Source organism: Propithecus coquereli, unplaced genomic scaffold (genome assembly GCF_000956105.1).
Source record: "Propithecus coquereli isolate 6110/MARCELLA unplaced genomic scaffold, Pcoq_1.0 Scaffold119, whole genome shotgun sequence".
Lineage (NCBI taxonomy): Eukaryota > Metazoa > Chordata > Mammalia > Primates > Indriidae > Propithecus > Propithecus coquereli.
In genome coordinates this window covers 7,479,200-7,498,614 of record NW_012135969.1, presented here as the reverse complement: position 1 = coordinate 7,498,614, position 19,415 = coordinate 7,479,200, and the positions used below count along the sequence as shown (strand labels likewise).

At 57.1% G+C, this 19,415-nt stretch overlaps 1 protein-coding gene across 1 annotated transcript; it reads right to left on the bottom strand.

The window, feature by feature from the left end:
- Positions 1-259: 259 nt before the first annotated feature.
- PDK2 (pyruvate dehydrogenase kinase, isozyme 2) lies at positions 260-15,102 on the bottom strand. The gene is made up of 11 exons (XM_012662142.1): positions 14,808-15,102; positions 12,831-12,972; positions 5,564-5,635; positions 4,954-5,138; positions 4,034-4,123; positions 3,757-3,834; positions 2,983-3,059; positions 2,800-2,898; positions 2,502-2,609; positions 1,916-2,029; positions 260-1,329 (listed from the first exon to the last, which is right to left on the bottom strand). The coding sequence occupies exons 1-11, from the start codon at positions 14,923-14,925 to the stop codon at positions 1,189-1,191; spliced, it is 1,224 nt and encodes a 407-aa protein (XP_012517596.1). The 5' UTR covers positions 14,926-15,102; the 3' UTR covers positions 260-1,188.
- Positions 15,103-19,415: the final 4,313 nt, after the last annotated feature.

Below are 19,415 nucleotides of genomic sequence, written 5' to 3'. Positions count from 1 at the left end.
ACCTGTCTGCCCAGTTGGGGGACTAGGCCGGGTTTGGGGACTGTGCTGTGCCCTGAGTGTAGTGCAGTGAAAGGTCTGTCCCTGGGTGCTGGGCTGTCAGTGTTCTGAACGGACGGCTTTGCCTGGCGCTTACTCACCGTGCACCCTGGCTCAGGCCCCGAGCTGGGCTGGACATCCCGAGTGCGTCATGCATTGGTCACAGGGTACCTTGGTCTCTGTGTGTGTTCCCCTCCCCCCAGGAATGCAGCCCAGCCGCACACTCATTCAGTCTCCTCTTTACTGTGGATGTTCCTGTCACCATCACAGCCACTGGGAGGGGCACACAGCTTTAACCCCCTGTGTGCTAAGGGGAGGGTGGGGCACTCGGGGCTATAAAACTAGCTATATACATAGCGTGTTCTAGGGAGAAAGCCACGCTGAGCACCCGTGTCCGGGCACGGTGGGGGGGGTGGGGTCTGGAACTCAGGTGGGACCAAGTGGGTGTGTGCACGTACGGACATGCTGGGGGGGGGCACTGGCGGTGGCACAAACACTGCCAAGGCTGCCTGCAGGGCCTCAAGCAGCTTGGCTGGGTGGGCGACCTCTGGGTCTTCCCAGCTTCCTCTTAGGGGCGGACCCTGGGTGGGAACCCCCCACCACCCAACCTTGACCTTAAAGCCCAGAGTGGAGGGCAAGGGAGCAGGACCAGGTCTCTGACAGGTGTCCAGTGCGCATCCCCTTTCCCACTCGGCCCCCAGATCTGGGGGCACCAGCCAGCCCCCTCCTAACACTGACTACGGACCAGGGCAGGGCACCTGTGTGGGCTGGGGGATAAGGCAAGCGGGGGACATCCACCTGGATGGCCAGGGTGGTGAGGGAGACCCAGGACCCCTGGCAGCAAAGTGACAGCCCTGGTTTCAGAGAGGAGGACTGCGTGGAAAAATGTCTCTGGGACACCCCGTCAGAGTGGAGACATCCCCAATCCTCAGGCATCACCCACAGACACTGGACACCAGGAGACCGCCAGGAGCCCTCCACGGAGACAGATTGGCACTTAGGGACCACCACAGACCAGTTGCCATGGTGATTTCCATAGAGACAGAACCTGGTCATCAGGGAGAACCCACCCCTGAGGGTGGGGAGGGTCACCGTGGTGGCCGGACCCAGAGACAGCAGGCCACCCTCTCAGGTGCGGGTGAGTGGTGGCCCCTAGCTGACGCGGTACGTGGATGTGTTCTTGGGCTCTGTGCTGGGCACACACCAGTCGCCGGCTTCCTGGATGGTCTGGTAGTGGCGCCAGGCTGACTTGTTGTAGACGGGCAGGCGCTCCACCGAGTCCGTGGACAGGGCCTGGGGAGCGGCAGGGTCAGCTTCTCCCCCTCCCTGCGCCCTGCCCACCCTTCAGCAGACCACCCTCTCCCCAGGGTGGGTCATGCTGGCCTCTGACCCACACGCCCCACTCCACACTCATCCCAGCCACCAGCCACTGGCTGAGACCACTGTCCTGGGCCTAGAAAGACCCATGGAACGGTCTGTTTCTTCTGTGTCCTGCTCAGGTCCATTCAAGAAAGCTGCTCCCCGCAAGGGTCAGGGAGGGAGAGGGAGGAGGCTGGGCTGTGTGACCCTGACAAGGTGACCAACTCTGGGACTCCGTCTTCCCCTCTGAACTGAATGGCAAGACCTGTGGTCCCGCCACTTCCTTCTGGGTCTAACAAGGGAAGGGTGCCAGAACAGGGGTCTTAATCATGGACCACGGACCCCTGATATTCCTTGCCAAGTTGTACGTCTCTGGAGGGTGGGGTTATTCAGGCTGAGGACCTGTAGCTTTGCTCTGGTTCTCAGAGTCTGGAACCTGGCAAGAACTGGAGAGGCGGACAGGAAACCTAGCAGCAGGCTGAAGCCCTCCTCCAGCCGGGCTCTCAGGCAGGGCCCTCACCTTGAGATAGATGACCGCGTCAGTCCCGAAGCCCTCCATGGAGAAGAGCTGCAGGTCTCCCTGGAAGTACTTGGCGTAGAGGCGGGAAATGGGGAGCCCATAACCAAAGCCAGCCTGCAGGGGGCAGGAGGGTAGCAGTGAGGAGGCTGAGCATGCAAGGGGCTCCCACAGCTAGGGTGGGGATGGAGCAGGAGAGAGGCTTTGAGGCGGAAGGAGGGTGTGGGATGAAGGGAGTCATGGAGTGAGGGAGAAGGGCCGGGTGGGGAGAGGAGGTCTGGGCAGGTCCTGGGGTTTCTCTGAGTCTCAAGTTCCCAAACAGGGAGGCGATAGTAAGCTACACAACGCCAGGAGAAAGGCAGCAATGGGGGGTTCAGGGGGATAGAGTGGGGAGGGAGGTGGCAGAGAGACACCTGACAGGCAGGTAGGTGTGTGCAGGGTGGGGAGACACAGGAGGAACAGGGGGCCCAGACTCAGGGGAGGTGACCGACAGCACACAGGAGCGGAGGGAACGTGGACATGAGGAAGTGAGAAATGAAGAGACAGCATCCTTCAGAGGTGGGCGGGCACAGGAGCAAAGCCATCTCACCAACGGGGTTCCCCCGGTGCCAGGCTGGGGGGTGGGTGCTGTGGAGTACATGTAGCTGAAGAGTCGCTCAATCTTCCTCAAGGGGACACCCCCACCTCGGTCACTCATCTGGGGGAGATGGGACGTGTCAGGGACCCTCCAGAGCTCAGTTCCCCCCAACGCCCACCCCTGACCTTCTCCTGGCCTTCCCCACCCTGGGATCTGCCCACCACATGGAAGAAAAGGAGAGCCCACCCCAGGCAGGAGGGAGGGCCCCACCCCCAATGCTCTCCGGTCTTCAAGCCCAAGGGTCACATACTTTGATGGACAGATCTTCCTCGCCCAAGGCCACCATGACCTTGATGGGTGGGAGAACGAGGCTGGATTCGTGGCTTTCCACGGTGGCCCGCATGGCGTTCTGCAGAGGGGAAGAGGTCAGAGATGCATGGGAGCAGCTGGCCCTGACCGCGCTCCCTCGAGGGACAGCCCCCGGCCTGCTCACCTTGAAGAGCTCAAAAAGCATGTGGTAGAGGTGGGAGGGGACATAGACCATGTGAATCGGCTGTTTGGAGTTGGCTGCTGCAGGGAAGATCAAGACCAAAGGTCGGGGCATTGTCAAGAGGTCACCACTCAACTACCTTACCCAAAGCAGGACACTTGCGACCATTCTTCTTCTATCAAAAGGCAACCCCTGCCCCAGAGTTTTAACTGGGCACATGGCCGCCCAGCGAGAAACTAAATCCCCGTCCTCCCCTGAGCTGGCGCAGCCAGGTCACTCCTGGTAGGGCGGTATACGACTCCTGGGCCCTGCTCTCCACACCCTCCTTCCCTTCCTCCAGGCTGGAACCGAGACCCGGGGGTGGGCAGCCAGCTGTGGGCACCCCCCGGGGGCTGGCGAAAGGGAAACCTCCTCGAAAAAGTCACCGGCACTGAGGTTCTGGGAAGGCAGCCAGGCTAAGACATCACTCATTGCAGCACCCCATTTGATGTCCTTCCTGTCATTTATCATGATCTGAAATTATCTGTATTTATTTATTGGTTCCTGGCTCAAAGGCCCCATTCCCCAACCTCCCCAGCACCAAGAACATGAGCTCTACGAGAACAGGGACCTTGCCTGTCTTGTTTACAGTTTCCTAAATATTCATCAAATGAATTGACAAGAATAATACAATAATAGCTCTGCTTCTCCACGCCTAGGAAACTGTCCATTTCCTCCTCCCCATCTCACCATGCTGTCCTATGTCCCCAGCCCCGACACACACAGCCTTGCACTCACCATTGATCTCCTGGATCTCTAGGTCAGGTGAGGCCATGTAATACTTGTCACACAGGAGCTTGGCCATGTCGTAGGCATCTGAGAGAAGACGGGGCCAGTCAGGCATGGGCGGCCCACCCACGGGCAGTCCTCTTGACACTGACCCTGGGAGTCACCAGCATAAAACCCATGGGGCCGTGGCCCGCTCACTGGGGAATGGGTCATCCCCTGGCCAGGTGAGCTTGGCGGGGGGGCCCCGGGGCTCCTCTGCGGGCCAGGCGCAGTAGGGATGGCTCACCTTTGACCACCTCGGAGACGTTGCAGTTGGGGTCGATGCTGCCGATGTGTTTGGGGTGGGCCGGGTTGGTGCTGCCGTCAAAGATGAGGGCTGTGGGGTGGGGGAGGAGGCTGTGGGCTGGGCCACCGAGCCTGGCCCCAGCACCCCGTCTTCCTCCAGGGCTCCCCTACTCTCTACCTGCACCGCTAATGCCTTTGTGGGCTCCAGTCCTAAAGCTGCACCCCTTTCTTCTGCCCTGTCTTCCCTGACCCCTGACCCCTCCACCCCCTCGCTCAGGCCAGTTTTGGACCTTCGCAGGCCTGGAGCATTCTTCACCCTCACACCGCACCCCACATCACATTTATTCTTGTCTTTTGCTGGAACATGATAACTTATATGATCCTACTTTTGGAATTATTTGAGCACGAGGAACTGGTTTCATTTACAACGGCTGTAATTTCTCAACAATCACAGTGACTTCTCCTGGAATAAGAAACTCTAAACAAACTGATTTTGAACGTAATGAGACCTTCTATGAATACTGAAGAAAAATTTTTAAAGATGTGACATAATTTTATGTTTTATAAACATTTAAAACAATAAATTTCAATGCTGCCATTTTCTTTTTCCATTTTGGAAGCAGTAACTCCTTTTCTGGGGTCTTGAATGGCGGCTGAGGCCGCTGAAATAGCTGGATGATGTGCCCCTGCTGCCCACCGGGGCCCAGCACCCCTCCCGCAGCCCGTGTACCCACCGTGCTGGTCACCACCGCCTTCTGTAGCCCGAGCACCCACCGCGCTGGTCACCCCCTCCCACAGCCTGTGCACCCACCGTGCTGGTCACCCCTCCCGCGGCCCAAGCACCCACCGCGCTGGTCACCCCCTCCCGCGGCCCGAGCGCCCACCATGCTGGTCGCCCCCTCCCGCGGCCCGAGCACCCACTGTGCTGGTTGATGAGCATGCGGATGGAGATGCGGCTGAGGTAGAAGCGGTCCAGGAAGTACTGGATGTTCTGGTTGGAGACAGGGTCATCGCCGTATGTGTCCTTGTACTCGAGCACACCCTGTGCCATGGTGGGCACCACGTCGTTGTGCCGGTTCCGGATGGTGACCAGGGCTTCAGTGAACCTGCAGGGGAGGGCAGATATTCACCCCCAGCCAGCCCAGTCCTGGGGACGCCCTCAGGCTCCACTTCTGACCACTTCTGGAGAGTCATGGTGTCCTCGCCCACGCCACCGTTCCCAACCTGACGGGCACACAATGCCCTCCCTGCTCCTTCCGAAGCCCATCCCGAATCTCCCGGCTGCCTGACCCACAGCTTTCCTGCTCAAAAGCCCGGAGTTCTCGGTCCTCCCAAGTGCAGGGCCTGGATCTCACCCGTCAGACTCAGGGCACACTGAGAATGGAGTGGGTGTCTCGCCCACCAGCCTGGATGACCCGGAAGCTCAGGGTCTTTTCTTCCATCCTGCTGGCACTTCTGCCCCTGGGGCTGTGACTCCAGATGCCCTTCGCCTACAACTGCCTTCCCGCCCCCAGCCAGAGCCCCCACTCACTGGCTCAGGGTACGGTGGTCCTCGGGGTCCTTGTCCAGGAACTCCATGATGTCCAGGAGACTCTGGACATACCTGTGCGCAGGGGATGGGAGGAGGCACAGCCTCAGCCTTGGGCCTGGCTAGGCCCCCTCCCTGCCCACTCATCGGGACCTCACTCTTGTGCTGCCCTGCGGCGGGCAGCCCACGGAGCTGTACCTGCTGACAAGCCATATCGCAATTTTTCTCTATCCGTTTCATTTGTACGCCAGTCTCCCTGACAACCCAGTCAGTTATGCAAGAAACCTCCAATGTGTTGGTCCCCCTTATAGTGCCTTTGCTTTGGAATCCTAGAATAGTCTCAGAAGGGGCTTGGAGATCGTCCCACCCAAGAGGCCTCACAGATCAGGAGACTGAGGCTGATGCTGGGGAGGGGAGGCTGGAGCAAGGGCCTGCCGTGGGACAAAGCGGGAGGTCCGTCAACCTCTCTGGGCCCCTTCACGGAGGCAGCTCCTACTATTTGCCCCGCGGGGCTGTTGTTGCATTTTAGTGACTCTAGAAAAGACCCCACCACCTCGGGAATCATTCTCGCGTCCACAGCGCTTCGGCCTCCACCGTAACCTGGACCGGGTGGTCAGGCAGGGACCAGCCCCTCGCGCAGGCCCAAGGCAGCCCACAGCTGGCAAGTGGCACAATGAAGACTCCCCACTCCAGTCCCCGGCACTGGGCAGCAGTGACATTGCTCAAGTCTCACCTCCAAGCCGCTGTTCACGCGGTACCCTCTGCCCGGAATGCCTTCCCCTTAAGCTGAGCCACTGCGCTCTTCCCTCTCTGGCCTAAGACAGCAGAGAAGAGGGTGAAAGGAGGAGCTTTGCAGCTGGCAAGTCTCAGGTCTGGCTCTCTTCCACGTTGAGCTGTGTGGCCTGGGGTAAATCGTGGAACCTCTCTGGGCCTGAGTTTCTTCATTGGGAAAATGGGGGTTTTTACACCTACTTACCATTGCTTTTTGGTAAGGATTAAATGTGCTAATTAGCACAGTGCTTTGCACATAGTGAGCGCTCTCTAAATGCTTGCTCTTATTATGAATGGTGGCTCAAAAGTTGTCAACAGCTGAGTGCATCCTCTGAGCTCTGTGGTGGCACCCAACACCTTCCTACTACTGTAGGCTCTGAATCACATCATGTTTGTGTCCCCTACGCCCTGGAGAGCCACACCACTGCCAGCAGGGATGGGGCTGTCTCAGCCCTGGAGCTCCCTCCTGCCTTCCCTGCCTAGGGCCAGGCACAGAGCCCGACCAGGGGAGCTGCAGCTGCTGACGGGGTGGGGTCCCACATAGCAGAAAAGATCAGCTTCCTCTCAGAGCCCACCTCGCCATCCCTGCCACCCCAGCGGACAGTCAGAATGGCACTCCTAAACTCCCAAGACCTCGCCTCAGTCTCCCTGGATAAGAACAGCAGCTGGGCCAGGCACGGTGGCTCACACCTGTAATCCTAGCACTCTGGGAGGCGGAGGCGGGTGGATCGCTCAAGGTCAGGAGTTTGAGACCAGCCTGAGCAAGAGCGAGACCCATCTCTACTAAAAAATAGAAAGAAATGATCTGGACAACTCAAAATACATATATAGAGAAAAAATTAGCCGGGCATGGTGGCACGTGCCTGTAGTCCCAGCTACTCGGGAGGCTGAGGCAGAAAGATCGCTTGAGCCCAGGAGTTTGAGGTTGCTGTGAGCTAGGCTGACGCCATGGCACTCACTCTAGCCCGGGCAACAAAGCGAGACTCTGTCTCAAAAAATAAAAAAGAACAGCAGCTGACACATACCTAGTGCCCACCTGTGCCCAGAGTCTCAACAGGGTCTCTCATCTTCCAACAGCCTTGATGAGCACAAGGCATGTCCCTCCTTCTGCAGATACGGGAAGGCCCCATTCCCCACTCCCCAGCACCAAGAATGTAAGTGCCTCGAGAACAGGAACCGTGCCTGTCTTGTTTACTGTCCAATAAATATTTATCAAGTCAATTAATAATAACATAATGATAGCCCTTCTTCTCCCCTGTGTACCACAGGACAGGTAATATACCCCAGGCCACACAGTAAGCAGCAGGCTGGGATTCAAACCCAGGTCTGTGGGACTCCAACTTTACACCATGGGGCCAAGTGCTCACCATGTCCACCGGCCCTGACCATGCTGCTGCTGACAGGGACGACGATGGCAGTGTCTACTGGGCACCGACTGAGCTTCCCTGCTCCCCACCTTAACCGCTATGATAACCCTGGGCAGAGGCGCTACTGCTGTGTGACAAGGAAGTGAACATACAGGGCTGGGGTTGCCACTCCATGGCCTGGTGACTCCAGACCGCCTGTTCCCCAAGCATGATCAGGATGAAGCTTCATGTTCACATGCTGCTTAGAGGGAGAGGGGATTTGGAGAGAGAACCCGCAAGTGTGCAGTGCTGGTGGGCAGGTAGAGAGAGGAAGGGGAGGAGCCAGCTGCAGAGTGGGGCCCTGGGACCTCTTCCCGAGACCCAGAGGGCAGGTAGGGATGGAGGGGGTTGGAGCGAGGAGGCCACTCCTTCCCTGTGCTTGGCTGGGGTGGGTGGGCAGGGTCAGAGTCCCAGCCAAGGGGTAGGGCAGTGCTCCAGCTGCAGGCACCGCCCCCTTTGTGGCTGCTCAATGAACCCTGGAGAGCAGAAATGGGGCCTGGTAACACGCACCAAAGTGGAGCAAAGAGCACTGCTGCCACATGGACTGACAACGGGCAGCGCCTGCCACCACGGCCCCAGGCCTCGGCCTCCTGCGCTGGGAAGCAGGTGTGGAGTCCCTGCCTGCCACCTTCACGGGCCGCTCCTTCAGGGCTGCAGTCCTAGGCTGCTCTCGGAACGGAGAGGATGAGAAGGATTTCCCCAGAGGGCCCTGCCTCTGTCCCGAAGCCCCCCAGGTGCCTGGCACACCAGATGTCACCCTTGGTCCTGAAGAAAGAGACACTGGGGACCGAGCTGCACTGGCTCCTGGGCTGCCCACCCCTTGGTGGGCCAGAGAGAGAATGGGGCTTAGACAGGGGAGGCCTGAACGCAGTGGCGCAGTGATAGACAGGCACTTCCAGGCAGAACAGGCAGTGTTCACCCGCAAGACCTGGGGAAGGCCCAGGGCCTCTGACCTGCTGACCACTGCTGTAACAAGGCCACCAGGATGCCCCTGGTGAGATCTGGAGCTTCCAACCCTGGCCCAAGGTAACGTGGAGATCCACCCAGACCCTTCTTCTGGGGCCCTGGGCCAGTCCGGAGCCCTGGGTTTGGGAGGCAGGAGGTGGGGAGCACAGGCAGAGGCAGAGGGGGGCTGAGAGTGTAGGGATGTGGGAATGAGCCTGGCGGTGGGGTAGGGGGAGGAGGGCCCTGCAGGCCTGTGTGGGAGCCGGAGAGGCCGTGTGTTTAAGTCTTAATGTGTGTGCCCCGCCTGTGGGTGTGTGCAAGGGTGTGCCCTGTGCAGTGGTGTCCACAGCTGGTGGGGACAAGGGTGTGAGCAAGGTGGTGAGGAGTTTGGCTCGCTGCACTGAGGGGAGAGTGGCAGGGTCCTGGCTGCGTGGAAGGGCGGCAGGCACAGCCCCGAGCCAAGCAGGCTTGGGTTCCGCTGCTGGCTGTGCCCTAAAGAGGCCACTGAGCCGCTCGGGTCCCCATCTGTAAAATGCGGTTCACAGCAGTAAGCACTGCGTGGGCCCGGATGTAGACAGAGGAGATGGCGCAGCGAGTACGTGCTCAGTGAGTGTCGTTCCTACTCAGCTTCTGCTCCAGTTATGCCAGTCGTAGCTGTGCAGTTGGGGCTGAGAAGTCAGCGAGCTAAAGCCCCAGCTCCCGGTGCAGCAGGTCCTGGTGCCAGAGCCACGCCCCCGGGTTGTTATTCTTCTCAAGGGCAAGGACTGGTTCCCACAGGGTGGGGGTGGGGAGCCCCACAGGCAGGGTTTGGGGTCCACTCATCTTGCTCGCAGGCGAGGGAGGCTGGAGAGAAGGTGCCGGCCATACTGCCTCCCACCTACGAAGACTCTTAGTGACAGCAGTGACTCACTGTCATTTGATTCTACTCTACAGCTCTCACTTAACCCTGCATTTTCCGGAAGCCCAGCCCCACTGAGAGGCGCTAAGGTCGTCCCTTCTGCGCTCCAGCAACACGGCTGCGAAACAATCTTTGTAAAGGGAATCCTACTTTCCCACAGACTTGCACTTGCACCTTGAACGTGGACGCCTCTGACCCCGCATCCCGGCAGCCTTCTTCCTCTCCCCCCCAGAAAGATCTAGATCCACCCTGGGTTTGAACCCTGGCTCTACCACTTACTCCCAGAGTCTCTCAGCCAAGTTGCATCACCTCTGAGAACCTCAGTTTCTCATCCAAAAAATGGGATGACAACAAGGCCTCCTTTGTAAGGCTGTGAAAATTAAATGAGCTACTACCTGCAGACACTTAGGACAGCTGTGGGACACAGCAAGCCCTCAGGGCATGTTTGCTTTTGTTATCGTCATTATTTATGGCTCCCTTGTCTGAGAAAGCTCACCACAATGACGTCATCTTTGGCCTGGAGGTGCCGCTGCCTGGAAGCTTGGGGACAGGGCTAGTGTTGGTAGAGGCCTGCGCACTTTTCACGTCTAGCAGTGGCATTTGGCCAGTGGCATTTGACGCTCAGAAAGAGAATGGGTCCTATTTTATAGATGAGAAAGCTGAGGCTCAGAGAGGCCACGTGGCCTGCCAAGGATTGAGTGTCTCGAGCCTCAAAGTCAAGCATGCCAATGCCAAAGCTAGGGCTTTCCCCCGCCGTCCAGTCACCTCTGAACAGCAGCTCGCCACCCCCAGTCTGGCCAGCTGAAATAATTTATCAGGTTTCTTCAGAACCAGGAACTTTCAGTCTGCTCACAGAGATTCTGCCTACAACCTCTCCCCAGCTGATAGACCCTCCATTAGCTCTTCCCGCACGCTAACCGTTACCACTACGAGCAGTTGCGTTCGTACAGGGCTTTTCTGTGTTCCCAAGGGGAGGTCTTGCTCCTTGTTCATCAGACTCCAGCTAGTTGCGAGGTGCCCTGGTAAGTCACCCCTTTCTCTCGTGAAGACCCTGCCCACCTCCACCACCTCCATCCGTCCCAACAGGCAGGGGGTTTCTCCTAGAGAAAGAGATCTCCACTCTCTCACAGGCAGCCACCTCCTTCCTGTCAGGAAGTCCTCCTTGCCCTCACACCTCAGTCTCTCTTGCTGCAGCTGATGCCCATTGTCCCAGGAAACATTCTCAGCAGGCTGTCTCTTCAGTGTATCAGGATGCTTTAGTGAGCCCTGGGCCTGCTCCTCTAAGATGAATCACCCACCGGGGGAGCGTTCTCTCTGGTCTAACTTCACTCCCTCCTGCTGTTACTTGACATTACTTCCAAGCTTTGAGGGAGGAAAAAGTCAGGCCAAGCCCTCACATGTGTCACTGATTTTCAGGAAGGGACTCTGCAGGGGCCCTGGGGGAGTCACGGGCAGTTCAGCGGCCCCCTGTCCTCCTCCTGCAACCCTCAGCTCTCCCAAGAACACGCTGTCCTGGGAGGGGCCTGAGAAGCCTTGTCCTAGAGTCAAGGGCCAGGTAGAGAGGCAGCCAGGTCAGTGAGCCGGACAGAGCCGGAGAAGGGCTGGGGAGAACAGATGGCACCTTCTGTCTCCTCCCCAGCACTTCGCACCACTCCATGGTGGGAAATGCTGGCTGGCTCAGAGGTCCTGGACCTCCAAGGGGCAGGGCACAGCAAGGGGTGACCTGGTTGGGCTACATGAAAACCAGGCTCTGTGCTCCATCCCCCCACCCCACCTTCACAGCCTGCACTCACAGCACAATATCCCCAAAGTACGTTCTCGGCTGCCCTGGCCGGGTCCTGTCCTGTCTCCGCACCTTTGCCCAAGCTGTTCGTTTAGCACGGAATGCCCTGACCTTCCGTCTAGCTCTGGGCTTGCCTAGGTACCCTGTATGGTGCAGTAACAAGTCCCCTCCTCTTGTCCACTGCAAGTTCCCCACACCTCATTCAACCAGCATTCACTGTGCACCTACTGTATACCGGGCCCTGTGTGTCCAACATTGTCCCTGACCATATCTCACTTAATTAGGATAAGTCAGGTATGCACAAGTCCATGCACAGAAAAAGTGCTGGAAGGGCACCAATAAATCTTTTGAAACCTGAACAGTGTTTGGTTATGGGGTAGAGGGTAGTGGCTGGCACTTTCTTGTATCTACTTTTTTGTGTTTTCCAAGTGTCAAAGTGAGTGTGTTATACTTCCGTAATGAGGGAAATAAAACCCAGTCAATGTTTCTTTTCAACAATGTTTTGATTCGTAACTTAAATAAAACCAACTCTTCGGCAGCTCACTGCTCCTACAACCAGTTATCTTGCACTGAGCGCGCCCTGCCTGGGTGAGGACTTTCATCTTCCCCTCTGGGTCCTGGGCTCCCTGAGGGCAGCTGCTGCTGTTTTCTTAGACCCAGCATGGTGCTGGGCTCAGAGGAGGCATGGGACATGCTCCTGGGTCTAACAGGAAACCACAACCGTACCATACGACAGGTCCAGGAGAGCCAGGAGATTTCTGCACAGGCGCCACTAAAGACCAATGAGGATTAGCCATTTACATGCCCAGTGACAGAGGACACTCTAGTTTATTCTTCATGTGACCAGCCATTGGCTAATGCCATTCAGTTACTTCACCAGGGACAGAGTTCTTTAGCAAACTCTGCTGAGCCTTTCCCTCTGCTCCCACTGCTATATGCAATAAACTTTTGGTCTTTGTCCCTCTTCAGGAGGGTACTGTGCCAACCCTGTGTCTGTTTATTTTCCAACATCCAAAACCAGTCTGTCTTGCAGCTTGAACTATACAATTTGTTCAAATATTTGTTTCGTTTCTGTTTCCCAAAACATTACCCAAGCAAATACTGCCTAACAGGCGCTGGGGTTGCAGGACCAGGGCTGGTGGCTCATGCTCACATTAGCCTGACTTGGGATTTTGGCTGTGAAAACTATGATTTCCTGGGTGGATCCTGAGTTTCCAGAGAAAGGAGGGTGGTAAGAATAGGGCTGTCCCACAGAAACGGAGGCTAGGAGCGTGACCTGCGTCCCTGCTCTGGCTTAGGGTTCCCACATGACCCTGAGAAACTCCCCAGCCTCTTGGAGCCCCTGTGCCTCCCCTCTGCCCCCAAACCCCACTCCCCAAGGCTGCTGGGAGCATGGAGACTCTATCCTTGAGCCCAGGGACACCCGGTGGTGGAGCGGGAGGTGCAGGGCAGAGGCAGGGGGCTCACCAGCTCTGTACCAGCTGCACCGAAGGTGTGCTCAGCACCCTGTCGGGAAGCAGGTTGATCTCTTTCATGATGTTGGCCAGGCGCACAGGCAGCTCCTGCCTGAGGAAGGTGAATGATGTTTTCTCACAGGCATTGCTGGACCCTGGTGGGAGAGATGGAGGTGAGCCCACAGAGCCACAAACCATCTCCAGGGGCAGTCAGCTAAACCCTTCATGGACTGAGGGGTCAAAGGGGAAGTGACCTGCCCAAGGGCGCACAGCAAAGCAGCTGTCCCCATCCCCTGCTGTGCTTGAGCCTCCCACACCATGGAGCCTAATACTTCAGTGGCTGGCATCCTCTCCCCAACCCCAGCTGAACCCTGCTTGCCCTAGCCACAGGGGACAGGGCCACTCCTGGGTCCATTTGAAGCTGCCTCTGGCCTTCATCACCTTGTTTCTCTTTCCTTCCCTCCCAGCAGACACTCACTTTGGGGGTTGATCCAGGGGGCAGAGGAGCCTGGAAAATCCATCCCTACCCATGGAAAGCCTAGCTGAGGGCAGCTATGCCTCGGCCACCACGGCTGCAGGGTCCCAGTGTTGTCTCTGGCCCAGGCCACCTGACCCAGGCTGGTCTGAGCAGAGCTGCCTCTGTATCAACGCCCAGCTATGTATGAGGCAAACGGGGCTTGAGGATGGGAGTCCAGATGCCTTGCTCCTGGGTCTGGCTTCAAGATGAAGAGGGCAGAGGTCTGCATATGGCCTTGTCTTAGAGTCAGGAGACCTGAAATCCAGTCCAGACTCTGCTTCCACCTCTGACACCCAAGGCATGTCATCATCCTTTAGAAGGTCTCAGTTTCCCCTACTGTAACTACAAGTAGACCAAACTCTACTGTGAGCCCCTCACAACTGTGCCATTTCTGTTACTAGGGTCCAGTTTTGGGGGATATCTTCTAGGGGCTGGGAGCAGCAGGCCCGGGAGGCTTTCCTGCATCAGAGAAGCTCAGGACTCAAACAGGGCAGGGGCACAGGCAGACAAGTCCTGGAAACAGGTGCCCTATGTCTTGGCTGCCACCTCCCTACTCCCATCCCATCAGTGACGCAGCTGTAACTCAAGCTAGGCACTATCAACTCAACTCTTGAGAGACCGTCCCTCCACCCCCAATCTCCAGCTGGCACCATGGAAATACCGTGTAGACAGACAGGGCCCACACAATGCCTGTTTCAGCCGCCACGTTGGCACAGCCTTCCTCCTGTCCCAGAGCCACCCCCAGAATGCTGGTGGTGGATGATCCTGACCCAGGAACCCAGGAGTAGCCGGAAGAGGGTACAGGCAGCCTGACTCTACCTCATGGTGCCCCAGGCCCCTGCCTAGCTGGGGACAGGCTCCCAAGCTGGAATAGATTTGATCTTCAAGTGTCCTTGCCCGCTAGGGCGGCTGGGGTCCAGCTCTTTCAGAGGGTGGAGGTTCACTAGGCAGGGGCCTCCCTCCCATTGGCACCTTCTGTTGAAAGAGCCCCCTTCCCCCACTGCCCCCTCATTCTCGCTCACTCTCTGCCCAAGAGTGTCTGAACCTTCTGGACCGGCCCAGGTCTCCTTCCAGATGGCTGCACCTCCCAACCCTGCCTTGTTCCTCCCGCCAGCATGCCCCTTATTTTCTCTCTGTCTCCCACTCAGAGTCATCAGGACAACCCTCGCTACCCCTTTAGTGCCTGGATACCACCCCGCTCCCTTCCTGCCCTAACATCGAGGCCTCACCGCCCCTTACTCTCTAAGACCCCTCACAAAGCCCCGGAAGCCACCTTGGACCCCTCCTTCCCAGTGCCCCGGTTCCCATTAACAGTCCAGCCCAGGGACCCGGCCGGCCCTGACTCCCCGTTAACCCCTTCCTGCCTGTACTCTTCCAGGCAACCCTTCCCTGTCACTCAGGGCCTCTCCTCTCCTCCGTCCTCCCAGCCACCCGCGGGCCCCCGCAGCCAGCCGCCTCCCGCTCACTGCGTACCGAAGTCCAGAAACTGCTTCATGGACAGGGGGGACGGGGAGAACTTGCTGAAGTGCTCGATGTACTTGGGCGCCCCTACCAGGGACGCATTCTTCAGCAGCGCCCGGACCCAGCGCATGGCAGCGGCGGCCGCGGCTCGGGCTCTGGCTCCGGCTGTGGTCCCCGCGCGGGCAGCTCTCGCGCTCGGCTCGGCTCGGCCCGGCCCAGCGACGCGGTCCGGCCGCCTCCTCCCACCCGCTGCCCCGGCGGGCCCTCCACGGCCCAGCCAATCGGCTCGCCGCGGCGCCCCGACGTCGCCAATGGCCGCGCACAAACAACTCCCGGAGAACCAATAGCCTTCCGCCCCGGCACGTGGCTTCCCTCGGGGCCCGCCCCCTTAACCCCGTGCGTGTCGCGGCGGCCTGTTGTTTTGGGGAGGCTGCGCGGAGATCCGCCTCCCGTGCATTCGCTCCCCTTCCCTCCGAGGGGTGGGGCCCGCCGGCCCTGTGGCTTCCTCTTCCACTGCTGCCTTTCTCTTGATCCCTCTTGCTCGTCACCTTCCGGGTCCTTCTAACTTCCTCCCCTGAATTGTCTAGGTGGCTTCCAACTAACCCCTTTACCCCCACAGGTACCTGTCTCACCTGTCCTGAGCTTTACCTGCTCTCCCTTCACGGGTCTTGTGGGTTCCCAGTCCAGATAACAGTGACCTAGCTCGTGAATATTTGCAAAATTCGGAACCAGGACGTAGGCCTATCCTAATGCGTCGTACATAGGTGCAGCCCACCCGCTTCCGCAAAGATCTGGAGGTTCCGAAACGGCGGCGTTCTGCTTTTCCAGTGCAAAGACACCCGGGGTCAAACCCCCACGACTAGTGGCGGTGGGGGCAGCAGCTACACCGTGTCGGTTTTCGAAACACTTTCATTTTATTATTACCTAGTTCACCCGACTGAACACAAAGCCTTGGACGTGTAGCGCGACCACCGGGGAAAGCAACCTTCTTGGCACCCGGCTTCCCTGGGGAGAGGTGCGAGGAGGCGATGTGTCCGGGGACGAGGAGACCGCCCGGCCCCTGCGGACCCGCCTCGCCGGGAGGACACGTAGTGCGCCGTCTTGCGGTCAAACGAGGTATGTCCCATGCTGGGCCTAGGGCCCGACTGGCCACTTGGAAGCTTTGCTCTGCCACCATTGGGTCATTGGGCCACACTTAATAAACGCCTAATGTATGCTAGGCTTTGTGCTGGGAACCGAAAGCACACAGGATCAAGACACGGCCCTTTTCCTCTATCATTTCATCTCTCCGTGTGGGAGACAGCGGCATAAGTAAATAATTAGTTATAACGGAATGTGATTGCCGTAGGGCCAAACAAAGCACGGCTTCACAATGGAAGGGACTCTTAGCTGAATGAAAATCACTTATGTGCCAGGCACTGTTTGCACGCATTATCTCACTTAATTCTCAAGACAGCGCTATTGTACTATTATTATCCCTGTTTTATAGATGAGGAAACTGAGACTCAGGGATCATTCTCAACTGCAAAACTGACCTTGTTACTTCCTTGCTCACGGCCTCTCAGTGGCACTCTACTCCTCCTCAGTGCCTTTCCAGCTGTTCGTGGTCTGCTTTGGCTTAACTCTCTTCCTCTCCCTCCATTCGCCTGCTCCTCCCAGCCATCCCTGTCTGCTGCCTTGAACCAGCCTCTAAGCTCCAAGCCATTGTAAATGCTGTCTCTTCTGTCTGGATCATTCTTTCTCTTCATCTTCACTCACCCATTCTTCAGGTCTTAGCTGTTTAGTCACCCCTTCCTCATGGAAGCCTTCCCTGACCCTACCCAGCTGGGTTATGGGCTCCTTTCAAGGGCCCCTGAGATCTCCTGATCTTAGCATGTTAGCTCTTATCACACACAGCAGGAATTGTTTACTGACTCATCTGTCTTCCCCACTAGACTTTAAGCTCCGTAGGACAGGGGTTGTGTCTGTAGATTCACCACTCTCTCTCCAGCACCAGGCACAGTGCCGAGCACATAGTAGGGCGGATAGGGTGAAAAAAAGTGGGGTCGGCAGGGAGACATGCCATAGAGATGTCAGGGAGGACCATTACACATCCACTGGGCTGGCAGTTAGGAGGTGATTGCTAACGCTGGTGAGTGCAGTTTTCAAGTGCCCGAAGAATATATGGGATATTATATGCAAAACGCCTAGCCCCGTACCTAGCAATTACTATTGTTGTCAAAATTAAAGTAACAGTCTGGGTGTGGTGGCTCATGCCTGTCATCCGAGCACTTTGAGAGGCTGAGGCAGGAGGATCACTTGAGATCAGAAGTTCAAGACCAGCCTGGGCAACATAGTGAAACCCCATCTCTGCCAACAGCAACAATAACAACAACAATAAAGTAACAAGGAAAAGGCCATGACCTCTGAGGCTAACTGTAGGAGAGGGGAAGAGATTTCCCACAATCCTCACCTTAAAGCTGGACTTCCACAGGTGGGTTTGTACTGGGATAAAAATTTCTTCTGCAGAGACTGCTGCAGGGTGGGAACAGGAGTGGTATGCTGTGGTGTATCAGTAGGCCAGGTTAGCCGACGCTGTGGTAATGGGAAAAACCCCAATCTCCAAATGCCCCACTGTCTGTACAGTGTGGGTTGGTGGAGGGGGGCTCTCAGGGCCTCAGACTGACAGAAACTTTATCCCCACACAGGCTTCCACAGTGGCAGAGGCAGGGACGAGAGATCTGGGAGGGTTTCCCACCAGCAAGTCGATGTTTCAGCCCAGAAGTGAGCACCACTTTCCTCCTGCTTACAAGTCATTGGCTGGAATTAGTCACATGGCCTCATCCAATAGGGAGGGCCTAAGTCTAGGATGTGCAATCCCACATGTGCCCAGGTTGGGGAGAACCACCTTGATGAGTCCTTTTAGTAATGCAAGAACCAAGACCCTCTTCTGGACCAGTTTGGAGGTGCCACATCTCCAAGGACCTCAAGGAGCTTGGAATTGTGGAGGGTCCTTTTAAAGTGGGCATTGTTGCCTCTCTGCCGAGTATGTTTCTTTCATAAAAGTTTAGGTGCACTAGTCCTGAAAATGACTTATTATCCTCAAGAGTGTGTGTGTGTATGTGTGTGTGTGTGTTGTCTCCCAAGCAGTGGCTCCCAGGAGGGGTCGGGGATGGGACACTGGCCAGAGGGATGTGTAAACACCCCCTTGTCTTAAGCAGGAAGTGGCTGTAAGGACAGGACTGAGCTGGGCTTTGACAGCCCATATATGGTGTTATTCCCAAAGAAGTGAATCCCATATTCTGGAAAACAGTGAGGTCTCTGAATTCTGAGTTCTGAGAGCTTGGCCATTCTGGGTAAGGGGTGGGGTTTTCCTGGGGGAGTTGGACATTCCATTGTCAATCATCCCGGGGAAGGGCAAATCCCAGCATAGAGGCTGGGCACGGTGGCTCATGCCTGTAATCCTAGCACTCTGGGAGGCCAGAGGTGGGAGGATCACTCTGGGTCAGGAGTTCGAGACCAGCCTGAGCAAGAGCAAGACCCCATCTCCACTAAAAATAGAAAAAAAAATTAGCCAGGTGTGGTCAGGCATCATTGTGCTGACCTATAGTCCCAGCTACTTGGGAGGCTGAGGTAGGAGGATCACTTGAGCCCAGGAGTTTGAGGTTGCTGGAGCTAGGCTGACACCACAGCACTCTAGCTTGGGCAACAGAGTAAGATGCTGTCTCCAGAAAAAAAAAAAAAAAAAAATCCCAGCACAGGAAATGAAGGAGTGAGATGAGGGGAGAGGGGTGGGCATTGGGCCCTGGTGGAGAGAGTTGCAGCAAACACAGGGAGGAGGCTGGAAGGCTCCCAGAACAGCCTGGGTCTGTGGACTCTGAGAGTACCTGAACCTGGGTTCTGCCTGTAGGCTTCTCTGGGTAGTAATTTCCAGCCTTCAGTGAAGGCTCACCAAAGGTCATAGACTTGGAGAAAATTAAGGACCTATGCCACAATCAAGTTCAAAGAAGTCATGGGGAGAGCAGCCTCGCTGCATTCCCCAGGCCTGCGTGGAGGGGACAACCTGAGGGCAGAGGAGGAAGCTGCTCCGGGAACCCCAGGAAATGGCAGGAAGCAAAGCGAGGGCTTGATCCAAATGATGTGGCTACGTAAGCTTGGTACTCAAGCACTCCTGAGCAGCTTCCAAAAGATCAGAGCTCCAGGGACTCCTGCCCGAGCCTGGGGGTGGACACTACAACCTTTCAGTCTTTGCAGCTTTGGGTCACCTGTTCACCTTCTGATCTTTCCATGGTGTCTAGGGGAGCTGGTGGGGAAACAGAGGCAGAAACGCAGGCTCTTATCCGAATTCAATCACTGACTGAGCATTCTCCTCTCTCCACCCTTGTACCTGGCCTCCCTCCTCTGCCCACTGGGACTAGCTGTTCCTACAGCAGAGCGGCCTCCTACCTCTTCCGACCCTGCACACCACCACCCCTTGCCCCGCTTCGCCCCCACCCAGGGCCCCCGCCCAGTCCTCTAAGAAGCTGTTTTGGATCCATCCAGTCTACTCGGGTCTCTTCCTTCATCTCCCTCTCTGGACCTCAATTGTGTGTCTATGACCATCCCTAGGATGGGGCCATGCCTGAGAGCAGGGGCCGTTGT

Bases quoted from the DNA above. Each gene is read 5' to 3' on its own strand.
- PDK2 (XM_012662142.1), bottom strand. From the start codon at position 14,925: ATGCGCTGGGTCCGGGCGCTGCTGAAGAATGCGTCCCTGGTAGGGGCG. The intron at 3,060-3,756 runs GTGAGTGCAAGG...TCTTCCCTGCAG, and splicing joins AGAGATCCAGGAGATCAATG to CAGCCAACTCCAAACAGCCG. The intron at 2,610-2,799 runs GTATGTGACCCT...CATCTCCCCCAG, and splicing joins AGGAAGATCTGTCCATCAAA to ATGAGTGACCGAGGTGGGGG.